We start from the raw sequence: 12,349 nt of genomic DNA on the forward strand, positions 1-12,349 counted from the left end.
TCCTAAACACGGCCCGCCCCATCGACCCGCCCCATCGCCACGCCAGCATCACGTTCCATCCGCGTCACGAAACCACAACCTGGAAAAGCAACCTTTGAACAGCTCCACGCGTCTGTAACTGGATTATCTCTCATTAGGACTAAGCCTGTTTTAGCCCTGTGGCCTGTTGCTCCCCCTCCACAAGTTCACTGCATCATGAGTCTGTGAACAGACACAGCAGCCCTCAGCCAAATATAACAGCATGCAGAGCAGCATGTATGGGAGCTAAGAGGGGAAACTAGAGGGGAAGATGGAGAGATAGAGGAAAGGATAAGAAATCCTGAGGGTCCCATAAAAAATAAAATAAAAAGGTTAATGGAAATTCTTCCCTTCATATGTAATAACGGGTGTACGTTGTAAGAGTTAAAGAAAATATTATCGCACTTCAAATATCACAATCGCCAAGACATTTTTAGAACAAAACAGAGATAAGGTTTATAATTAGAATTCAATTAAACTGAAATAACAAGGCATGCTGCGGGAAAATGATCCTGTGTCGCTCACAGGCTGAATGAGAACTTCCCCTGTCCCCTGCAGCCAAACACACACATAGGGGATCTGAAACACACACACACAGGGGATCTGAAACACACACACAGGGGATCTGAAACACACACACAGGGGATCTGAAACACACACACAGGGGATCTGAAACACACACACAGGGGATCTGAAACACACACACACAGGGGATCTGAAACACACACACACAGGGGATCTGAAACACACACACACGGGATCTGAAACACACACACAGGGGATCTGAAACACACACACAGGGGATCTGAAACACACACACAGGGGATCTGAAACACACACACAGGGGATCTGAAACACACACACAGGGGATCTGAAACACACACACACAGGGGATCTGAAACACACACACACAGGGGATCTGAAACACACACACAGGGGATCTGAAACACACACACAGGGGATCTGAAACACACACACAGGGGATCTGAAACACACACACACAGGGGATCTGAAACACACACACAGGGGATCTGAAACACACACACAGGGGATCTGAAACACACACACAGGGGATCTGAAACACACACACACAGGGGATCTGAAACACACACACACAGGGGATCTGAAACACACACACAGGGGATCTGAAACACACACACAGGGGACCTGAAACACACACACAGGGGACCTGAAACACACACACAGGGGATCTGAAACACACACACAGGGGATCTGAAACACACACACCGGGGATCTGAAACACACACACAGGGGATCTGAAACACACACACAGGGGATCTGAAACACACACAGGGGATCTGAAACACACACACAGGGGATCTGAAACACACACACAGGGGATCTGAAACGCCTCACCAGAGTTGTCCACCTCTGCATTTCTCATTTTACGTAACTGCATGTATATTTGCAAAACAACTGATGTGACTCAAAGGCATTCAAACCATTTTAGTTTATTTTCTTAGCTACATCCGCAAACAAATAGCTCTCTGTGAAATGTGCAAGACCATTGTAGATGACAATCAGACATTACAGCCACGCCGGAAGTATTTATTTACCTTTATTGATTTGTATATCCTGTTTATAATGTTTACAACTATACTTAGAAGTTGCTTGTCTGGGGTTTTGGTACAGCGTACTTCAGGAACCTCAGTTCCTGCTCATTCAATTCCAACACAATAAATAACAAACAGGGAAAGAAGAAAACGGCCACAGCTGAGTTTCCCATCAATAGTACTATACACTACTGTACATGTGAGACCTGTCTGCCTGCCTGCCTGCCTGTCTGTCTGCTTCCCTGCCTGTCTGCTTCCCTGCCTGTCTGCCTGCTTGTCTGTCTGCCTGCTTGTCTGTCTGCTTCCCTGCTTGTCTGTCTGCTTCCCTGCCTGTCTGCCTGCTTGTCTGTCTGCCTGCTTGTCTGTCTGCCTGCATATCTTCCCCATGTGGGTGTCGGTCCCATCCCTACCGTGCTGAATACTCTAGTATTCAGATATGACTAACAATAACAGAGCAGTACTAGCTGGGCCACATGTGCAGCATCAATCTAGCTCTGCTGAATGTGGGAAAAGAGCCCTCTTAGATGACATCATGCTGCAGCCCACCATAGCTCAGCCCTGGCTGGTCAGAGTGGACAGCAGACCGAGGGGTATTTCCAATTTCTCTCTCCCTGCTCCTCCACCATAATGGATCTGACTGGAGGGTGCTGTGTATCAGAATCAGGGAGCCTGTGTGTGTGTTGGGGGGTGGGGGGAGAGTGTATTACAGTGTGTGTGAGTGTTATAGTATTTATAGTGTATTTGTGTGTGTGTGGGTGGGTGGGGGGGGGTTACCTTTCAACATCCAACATTAATCCACTGGAGATCTAATGAATACTGGAAGCTGTCTGACCATCTCTGTGTGGTGGGCAGGAACAATAAGAGAACCAATTGGAGGCAATCTGACCAGCCCTGTGTGGTGGGCAACCAACAGGAGGCAGTCTGACAAAGCTGGTGTTGACGTTCACTCATCACCACACTTCCCTATCCCATGGTGCAATTTCAATCTCCCCTACCTCAGGGAATGCCTCATTATCACAATTTTTGCTACATCTGGCTCCAATTGACATGAATAAAAAGCGTATTTTTTTATTTATTTAGAGGAAGACATCAAAGCATGTTGCCTTCCGTTTCCAAGTTTCTCCAGCAGTTTATGTGGAGCCTGTTTGGCTCAGGGAAACGGACAGTCGCAAAATGTGTTGGAATGAAAAGTCCTGACAAAATCAGACCAAGTAAAACAACAGTCTGACAAAATATTGAACAGAACTAAAAATAGCCGAGCGCGGGCGGCAGAGGACTGAGAGGTCCTCAACGTACGCAACAGAAACTCGGTTATTTGAATATCAAGCAGGAAATTAAGTTGAAAGTGCAGAGCTGGAGAGCCAAGGCAGCAAAGAGACAGGTCGGTATGTTCTGAGGGAGTCGAACACACCAACCAACCATGACGTTACTGCTAACCTTTACCATGAGATAATCGCTGTACTCCATCACAATTTGAACCACAGCTTTTTGGTGACCAATCCAAAGTACCCAGTAACTTACTGGAAATGAATTCTTACCTGAGCCAACAGTAAAATCCAAGACTGGGTAAGATGACCTAAATACATCTGAAGAAGAAAACCGGAAAGTTTGCCGAGCAGGCAAATCAAACAGGATAGCAGGGTGCTGCCAAAATTCAAATGTTGTACGGTGTATTAATACAGCAGGTGGTCTACAGTGAGCAGTCAGGTGAGGTGGAGGAGTGTTACAGTGAGCAGTCAGGTGAGGTGGAGGAGTGTTACAGTGAGCAGTCAGGTGAGGTGGAGGAGTGTTACAGTGAGCAGTCAGGTGAGGTGGAGGAGTGTTACAGTGAGCAGTCAGGTGAGGTGGAGGAGTGTTACAGTGAGCAGTCAGGTGAGGTGGAGGAGGCTTAGGCCAAATCCCAATACTCTGTCTTACCCCTAGCCCTTACCCCTAGCCCTTAGTTTTGCGCGTTCCCGTGAGCGTAAGTGGTGTCCCGATAATCTTTTTGATCGAGGGGTAGGGCTAAAACGAAGGGGTATACATCCCCTTAAAACCAAGTGAGCTCGAGAGCTTACTTGAAACCAAGGGGTATGTTGATACAGCGCTACCTGCAACAATGATGGACAGATCATCCAGAGTCCCATAAATGTAATATCTTCGGCTTAAATAATTGTATTAAAAAATTATGACAGTCTTGTTTTGTGCTCTACACAGTCCTGTACATATGTATTTGCAACCATGTTCTTAATTGAAACGTTTTTAAAAATCACTAGTTTGCTACGCTAAAGTTACATTGCTGATTTGCACAACAGTCCCGCATTTCTCTGATTAGCCTTGAATGGACTCCATGCATGTCTACAGTTTTAATTAAACTCCATTAGCAGCAAATTTCAAACACATTTCGTTTAATATCAGTGCATAACACTACTTGCTTTGGAGACGTCGATATACGTAACCGTAACCAAGTGGTGTCTCATTTCATAGGGCTATGTAGCCCTACCCCTCAGTTTCAAGACACAAGGGCTAGGGGTAAACTAAGGGCTAGGGGTAAGGGGTAGGGGTAAGGGGTAGGGGTAAGACAGAGTATTGGGATTCGGCCTTAGAGCGTTCTCCAGTGGTGTGGTATGGGCCTAAAGTATGGGCTCTGACATGCCTTTTCCCCAAAAAAGACTACTACTACTTTTGTTAGGTAACGAGTAATTTAACGCGTTACTTATTGAATTGAATGAATCCTTTACTAGTTCCTTGTTCAAACAAGTAACGCGTTACTCAATTTAGTCTTTTTGTCGTGAGCCCTCAGCATGTAGCTAAAAGTTTAGGAACATTTAGTCTACTTTTCGCTAGATATACCTACGAAAATGTCTTAATCTGACAAGTGGGTTCCCCTTCGTTCTTTTGGTGAGCAGTCTCACGAGCCCAATTTACCCGGCGTCATGGAGCTGCCCGGCTGAATAATTATTTAAGACTTGCATGTACAGTAGGCCTACGTAATGTCATATCAAATAATGTATTTGAACTCAAGCTTGTGTGAGCCTCGGCTGCCCTCGGGTACTCAGTGACAGGTGAAAATAATGGCCCCATAGGCAACGTTGCGCAAACACCAGCCGCCAATGAATTGAACTTTTGAGGCAACGAGCAAGAAGCGAATTGCCTGCGTGAATTAAAACAGCTTTATCTCACAGGTCAGTTTTTTTGAATATTTAGCCTAATTATATATAGTTTTTGTCTTTTTTTTAAGGGGGGGACGTCGTTTTGGGGAGGGGGGTGACACCTCCAAAACAATGGTAGGGCTAACACTGCTAGTGTACTTGTTCCATCTTTATATTTCTACTTACTATGCACCAAATTTCTCGATGTGTAAACCTACTTGGCAATAAAGCGGATTGGGATTGGGCTCGTCTCAGCGTTGAGACAGCATACCTGGCAGACCTGCCAGCGGCACTTCAAACAGCACCGCTGCTCTTTGAAACTCATCGGGCTTCACCCCCGCGGTTGCTTAAAGAGCCGGTCCGCTTAACAGTTTCAGCATGTTTGGCACAGACCACTGGCCCAGTGTAGGGGTGTGTGTGTGTGTGGGGGGGGGGGGGTTAGGAAATCCTACATTAAAGAAAGAACACCGAGCTTAAATCAAGGTCGTTTAGTCTTTAATCTAATAAAAAATTTTATGGCTTTACATTTTCTTTGTTGTTGTCCGCAAAGTGCATAATGGAAAGTTACCGAGAGTTTGATGCTCTCCCATCAGGAGAGTTCAGGAGAAAACAGCTTCTTACCTAAACTGTCTTGGGGTGTGGAGGTACAAATCCTCTACATGAAAAGGGTGACTTCAAAGCTCAAACGTGGCAACGTACATTTCTGTTCTCAGAGATGTTTAACTTAAAAGAATCCCATAGTCCTGAAATAAACTGGGACCAAAATAGAAAGATAACAAGTTTACAGTAAAGTTGACATAAGGATAAATACAGGGACTTTAGCCTAATTAAAAATGAAAAACTTTCACAATCCATCAAGCTAACGAATCTCAAAGCTCAAAACGGCAGTTGGACTGTACTTGTGTCTTTAAACAACCACTCTCTTTGAAGAGATCGATTCGATTAAACCTATCCTTCTTTGTGGAAATAAAAACAAATTTAAAAAGGAAAAAAGTCAGACATTCCAGGAATTGCCTGACAGTTCCATACATAAGGATGGCTGGCCTGGACAAACACAGCGCGGGAGATGTGGGCCAAACCGTCTGAGACATTGTCACTCACATATCACTTGTAAAAATAGACAGAGCTACCGTGTATGCTTAACTCCTGCTGGGCGTCCGCATCCAGCGACCACTACACCCGTGGTCATGTGACACGGTCTACCACACCGCCAGGCCCGTGGTCATGTGACACGGTCTACCAGACCGCCAGGCCCGTGGTCATGTGACACGGTCTACTACACCGCCAGGCCAGTGGTCATGTGACACGGTCTACCACACCGCCAGGCCCGTTGTCATGTGACACGGTCTACCACACCGCCAGGCCCGTGGTCATGTGACACGGTCTACCACACCGCCAGGCCCCTGGTCATGTGACACGGTCTACCACACCGCCAGGCCCGTGGTCATGTGACACGGTCTACCACACCGCCAGGCCCGTGGTCATGTGACATGGTCTACCAGACCGACCATGGTCCTACCAATCTTTTATTCTTTCCCTTTTCCCCTCCTCCTCTCCTCCTCTCCACGCTGGCCTCGTGTGAGGGGGAGCTTCTGGTAGCGACGGAGAGGGCTGGAGCAGCCTGACTATGTGGGTGAGTTATTGTTGACTCTGCCCCCTCCTCTTATACTAAAGTCCTATCCAACGCCATGTCTTAGGCTGCTAGCATCCTTCACATAGTCCAGGCTGCTAGCTGCCAACTCCCCAGCCAGCCTCACAAAGCACTTTTAAAAGACTAACAACACGCCTTTTTTTTCCCCAAGAACGCATTGAAATACCCAGTCAGGGCCCAGAAGTGCTGGGACTTGAAAAGACTTTTCCAACAACTATCAGTCTTCAATCTTAAGATCCTTAAGAGACCATTAAACCTCCATTTGAGTTTTATTGACTGTGACCAAATAGGCTGCCACAACTTGAACACCTAGACTACAGACTTGAAGTTGATTAGGACAGAAAACCCAGAGAATGTGAATTAGTTTCATTTGTTGAACATAGCCCGGAAAGTTCTCTCAAGGTTTAGCGTGCATGGCGCCATCGTAGAGCGCCATCTTCCTGACTGGCTCATGCTCCGTGGAAAGGAGAGAACCCTTCCGCTGACCTCATTGACCTCACTGATCTGATCCTGTACCGGTGGCACACACACCTGCAGGCAGACACACAGCATGCTAACATCCTAGCTAGCCACAAGCTAACTTCACTGAACCAGAGGCCCTACCAGCAACTCCTGTCTATGCAGGTCGACAGGTCGGCTTGTGTACAGTACAGTGCAGATCTCTGGAGTACTGGTCAGCACCACCCACGCTCACACACCCTGCAGTGTGTGACTAAGGCCAGCTCTCTCCGGGTAGAGGAGCTGTTTGTTTTGGCAGTGAACCCCAGTAAGATTGCAATGCACCATTCCCCTTCTACTGCCTTTGGGGAGGGTAAATACCACAGGGAAGCACAACGGTAATATTTCGCCCAAAGAAACACAAGAGGTCTTATAAGGGAACAGGGGCGTAGGATCTGCAGGCTGAGGGAGAGGTGGCTGGTATGTGGGCGACTGGGAGGCTGGAGACTTCCATCCCTGTCTGAAGAAGACGCATCGTCTGACTGACGACGAGGGATTCTGGGTGCTAGTTTGGTGTGGTGCTAGTTTGGTGTGGTGGTAGTTTGGTGTGGTGGTAGTTTGGTGTGGTGGTAGTTTGGTGTGGGGCTAGTTTGGTGTGGTGGATGTTGTGGTGGATAGACAAACAAAAAATGACTAAATGGATAGGACATACCCTGTGCTGCTGGCAGAGCCGGTGTTGGAGTGGAAGGCCCTGACAGGACCCTGGGCCACGGCCCTCGGCCTCCCTGCCGACCCCAGGGTGAAGGGTCCTCGGCTCAGCACCCCTTTGGCCAGGTTCAGGTTAGTGAGCTGGGAGGAAGAGGGGAGGAGGGGAGGAGGAGAGGAGGAGGAGGATGAGACACGTTCAAGTTAGTAAGCTGGGGGATATGATACAACCTATCAAAGTGCAGCTGTTTCAGTAGAGGGACACATAACTGTACACATGGGATTATTCAGATGCATCAGTTTGGAATTAAGGTTAAGAGGCGAATCCCCCCTTCATCTGTCTAGTTCTCACTACCAGCCTGACTCCTGGCTCCTCACAGCTCCAGTTCTCACTACCAGCCTGACTCCTGGCTCCTCACAGCTCCAGTTCTCACTACCAGCCTGACTCCTGGCTCCTCACAGCTCCAGTTCTCACTACCAGCCTGACTCCTGGCTCCTCACAGCTCCAGTTCTCACTACCAGCCTGACTCCTGGCTCCTCACAGCTCCAGTTCTCACTACCAGCCTGACTCCTGGCTCCTCACAGCTCCAGTTCTCACTACCAGCCTGACTCCTGGCTCCTCACAGCTCCAGTTCTCACTACCAGCCTGACTCCTGGCTCCTCACAGCTCCAGTTCTCACTACCAGCCTGACTCCTGGCTCCTCACAGCTCCCCGTCGACAGCAGGCGTCTCCTCTTTCCCCCCGGCTGGGTGAAATGTACACAGTGCATCTTAGAGCTAGGCTCCACTTGGCTCTGCGCTCAAGTGGTCCTCTCACCCTCGCCCCCCCCTTACCCCCGTCCCCGCCCCCTCCCCCCCCCTCCTTCCTTCCCCAGCCTCCAGAGTGACAGAGGTCATTACTCACCAGGCCCAGTAAGTTTACGACCAGAACAGCACAATTAGCAGAGAGGTGGTATCCAAGCCTTTTACTGCATGCTAGAGCATGCAGCATCTGCCTGCACAGGGCTGGCCTGGCCTGCTTCCATGCACAGCCCTCTATACTGTCCTGGGAGACATTACTAGCCCTGGTATGTGGTGGAATGAACAGTTGCAAAGACTGCTGACTGTGGGTTTTCTCTTTTAGCTTAACCTATAGAATAGGGGGGAGGAATCTAACCACTATATACCTGGATGTGAAAGCAGGACAGAATTAGAAGAAGGATACCAACAATTAGCTAATGGGCTAAATACACCCAGTATATTTCCTAGACTTCGGTGAGATTACGCAACATGTTTCCGAGCAGCACAAATCCTAATCTTACTCACTTCTCTTTTCTAAGACGACAAGGCTGTTTATTTTCCCTGTTCGTTAAGCCGACTCCTAGGCAGGTGAACCAAGTGTTTGCATACACGCCATGCCAGAAAAAAGGGAAATGTCCAACATTCCTAAACAACAGGTGTTTAAACGAAGGAGAGAGCTGACAGCCCACAGCCAGGTCAGGAAGCAGTTCAGAGCTGGGTCTATACAGTCAGAGCTGGGTCTATACAGTCACAGCTGGGTCTATACAGTCAGAGCTGGGTCTGTACAGTCACAGCTGGGTCTGTACAGTCACAGCTGGGTCTGTACAGTCAGAGCTGGGTCTATACAGTCAGAGCTGGGTCTATACAGTCAGAGCTGGGTCTATACAGTCAGAGTTGGGTCTATACAGTCAGAGCTGGGTCTATACAGTCAGAGCTGGGTCTATACAGTCACAGCTGGGTCTATACAGTCACAGCTGGGTCTATACAGTCAGAGCTGGGTCTATACAGTCAGAGCTGCTGGGTCTATACAGTCACAGCTGCTGGGTCTATACAGTCACAGCTGGGTGTGTACAGTCAGAGCTGCTGGGTCTATACAGTCAGAGCTGCTGGGTCTATACAGTCACAGCTGCTGGGTCTATACAGTCACAGCTGCTGGGTCTATACAGTCACAGCTGCTGGGTCTATACAGTCACAGCTGGGTCTGTACAGTCAGAGCTGCTGGGTCTATACAGTCAGAGCTGCTGGGTCTATACAGTCAGAGCTGCTGGGTCTATACAGTCAGAGCTGCTGGGTCTATACAGTCAGAGCTGCTGGGTCTCTACAGTCAGAGCTGCTGGGTCTATACAGTCAGAGCTGCTGGGTCTCTACAGTCACAGCTGCTGGGTCTCTACAGTCAGAGCTGCTGGGTCTATACAGTCAGTTACACGCTGGAAACCCAGCTCAACATCGTCCATCTTCCATGAACCACAGCCATGTTATCTTTCTGTTAACCACTGTTCGTAGAACCTAGCTGTGTTCGTGAGTGGATTATTCACAGGCACCTAAACTCAGCCATTCCAACACTACTCCACCAACTAGGAGTACACTTAACGTGTGCCTGGTGCAGCTCGTCTGGGTGGGGTTAGACAGCCTCTGTAGAGAGTCAGTGAGTGTAACTAACTCCTAGGCTACTCAGGACTCACTCTGCAGACAAGGCCTCACTTGAGGGAGTCAGAGATATGTATTCATGACATGAACATTATCGGGCTTGGCCACCAGGTGTGTAAGCCAGCCTCAGAACCATAATGCAGGCTAATTACTTTAATGCTCCATCGTGTTGGATCCTGTTAGGGTTTAGAGAGGCCCAGTGTGTATGACTGAATGTTCTAGAAGTGTAATCCTGTCACACACCCTCCAGGCACCGAGACAGGATTCACCATCCAGCAACAGCTCCCATGCCAAAAATTAGATCTGATTAGATTACACCGGATAATCAGATGTTAATAATATTCGATGTAGGATTGTGAAACCGATTATAATCAGGCTCTTCCCATGATGTGGTCTGGCATGGGAAACACAGGCTGAGAGCTGAACCCTAAGAGGTCAACTGTTACAGTGTTCAGGGTGTTCTTGTCTTCACAGAACACTCTACTGAGTTAAATAAGTGATTTAATGACCTCTAATCTGTGCCAAAGAAAGGAGAGCAGGGTCCAACCCCCTGTAAGTGCAACCCATTAAACTATTTTGTTCAGCAAAATAAACCTTGCCTTGCAATGCCTAGGATTAACTATCCATGGGAATTACAGCAAACACCTTTCAGAGAAACAGAATACTGTAGAACAGAGACAGGATGACATGAAACACCCGTCTGTGTGGTCTGGGGCCATCGCAACGCTCCTGACGGAACAACATCTCCCAGGGAGGGAGGGAGGGAGGGAGGGGAGGGGGGGGGAGAGGGAAGAGAGGGAGGGGAGAGAGGGGGGGAGAGAGGGGGGGAGAGAGGGAGGGAGGGAGGGAGGGGGAGGGGAGAGAGGGAGAGGGAGGGGGGGGAGAGGGAGAGGGAGGGAGGGGAGGGAGGAGGGAAGAGAAGGACGGAGGAGGGGAGGGAGAGGGAGGGAGGGAGGAGGGGAGGGGAGAGAGGGAGGAGGGAGGGAGGGAGGAGGGGAGGGGAGAGAGGGAGGAGGGAGGGAAGGAGCTGAGGAAGGAAAGAAGGTAGGAAGGAAGGGGAGGAGGAGAGGCTCCCCACGGCGGGTGACTGCGCTTGGGGGGAAGAAAGAAGACAGGGGTGGTAGAGCGAGCATGGCTCTGAGCATGGCTCTGACTCCCTCACTCCCCTGCTCTGTGCCAATTTGCCACATTCTTCTATTTATAAGCATCAATTACCACTAAAAAGTGAGTGCCTGTTAAGCATCAACAGAAAGCCCTCCCCCGTGGAGCATCTGATAATGAGACCTCACACAGAGCACAGAGCTCAGCCAGCAGCTCAGCACAGCTCTAGCCCTGCAGCCCAGAGCCCTGCAGCCCAGAGCCCTGCAACCCAGAGCCCTGCAGCCCAGAGCCCTGCAGCCCAGAGTCCTGCAGCCCAGAGCCCTGCAGCCCAGAGCCCTGCAGCCCAGAGCCCTGCAGCCCAGAGCCCTGCAGCCCCGAGTCCTGCAGTCCAGAGCCCTGCAGCCCAGAGCCCTGCAGCCCAGAGTCCTGCAGCTCAGAGCCCTGCAGCCCAGAGTCCTGCAGCCCACAACCCTATAGACCAGAGCCCTACAGCCCTACAGACCATAGTCCCAGAGACCATAGTCCTACAGTCCTAGAGCATTAGAGACCCAGAGCCCTCCCAGAGCCCTCAAGCCCACTGGCTTCATCCTACTGTACCAGGGGGAGCTGCCGTGGGGGTCAGTACACACACTGACTGGCTCCAGCATCTCTGCTGGATGAGTGATCAGCTCTACGCCATCACTCAGCATGGGGTCGCCGCCAGGTTTACACTCACACACACACAGATAGCAGAGACCTCACAGCAAGATGACTGCGCAGGACCTCCTCCCAGTTAAAACATGTCAGGAACGAGTTAGCTGGAGGATCAGTCAAGATAGGAGACGTTTCCAAGCTGCGTGACACCAACAGTCTGGTCAGCTGCACTCCTGCACTGCGCACAGCTAGCTGTTAGCTGCTAACAGCTAGCTGTTAGCAGCTAGTGGAGGGTGTGGACAGAGCTGCTGCAGACTCACGTGCTGCGTGAGGAGGCTGATGTGGCTGGAGGAGGTGTACTGCCGAGCAGTCTGCTTCTCAGACAGCTTCTGCAGGGCTGAGACGATGGCCTGCTGGTTGGTCTGGGCCTGGGCAGACAGGGAGTCCAGGTCCTTAAACAACCCTCCCGAGTCGGGTCTGGAGCGGCCTGAGCTGGCCCGCTTCATCACTGACACAGACACAGAGAACAGAGGAAGAAGAGGAAACAGGATGTGTGTGATGAAACTGTTGTGTTGCTGAATCAGGGAATGAGAATCCAAGCATCCAAGTAACAACAACAATATCATCAATTGCAGACATCATAGACATCAATAAGTATTATTTGTGTTGAT

The 12,349-nt window shown here is 49.6% G+C and overlaps 1 protein-coding gene across 1 annotated transcript in view; it reads right to left on the reverse strand.

Moving 5' to 3' along the window:
* ttll5 (tubulin tyrosine ligase-like family, member 5) overlaps positions 1-12,349 on the reverse strand; it is a 57,546-nt gene that overhangs the window by 18,050 nt on the left and 27,147 nt on the right. Inside the window, exons 28-29 of the mRNA XM_067243997.1 lie at positions 11,999-12,186; positions 7,525-7,661 (exon numbers count right to left, since the gene is read on the reverse strand). Of these exons, the coding sequence (XP_067100098.1) occupies positions 7,525-7,661; positions 11,999-12,186 (325 nt within the window). The remainder of the gene's footprint in view (positions 1-7,524; positions 7,662-11,998; positions 12,187-12,349) is intronic.

The sequence above is a fragment of the Osmerus mordax genome, chromosome 9 (assembly GCF_038355195.1).
Source record: "Osmerus mordax isolate fOsmMor3 chromosome 9, fOsmMor3.pri, whole genome shotgun sequence".
NCBI classification, from domain to species: Eukaryota; Metazoa; Chordata; class Actinopteri; order Osmeriformes; family Osmeridae; genus Osmerus; species Osmerus mordax.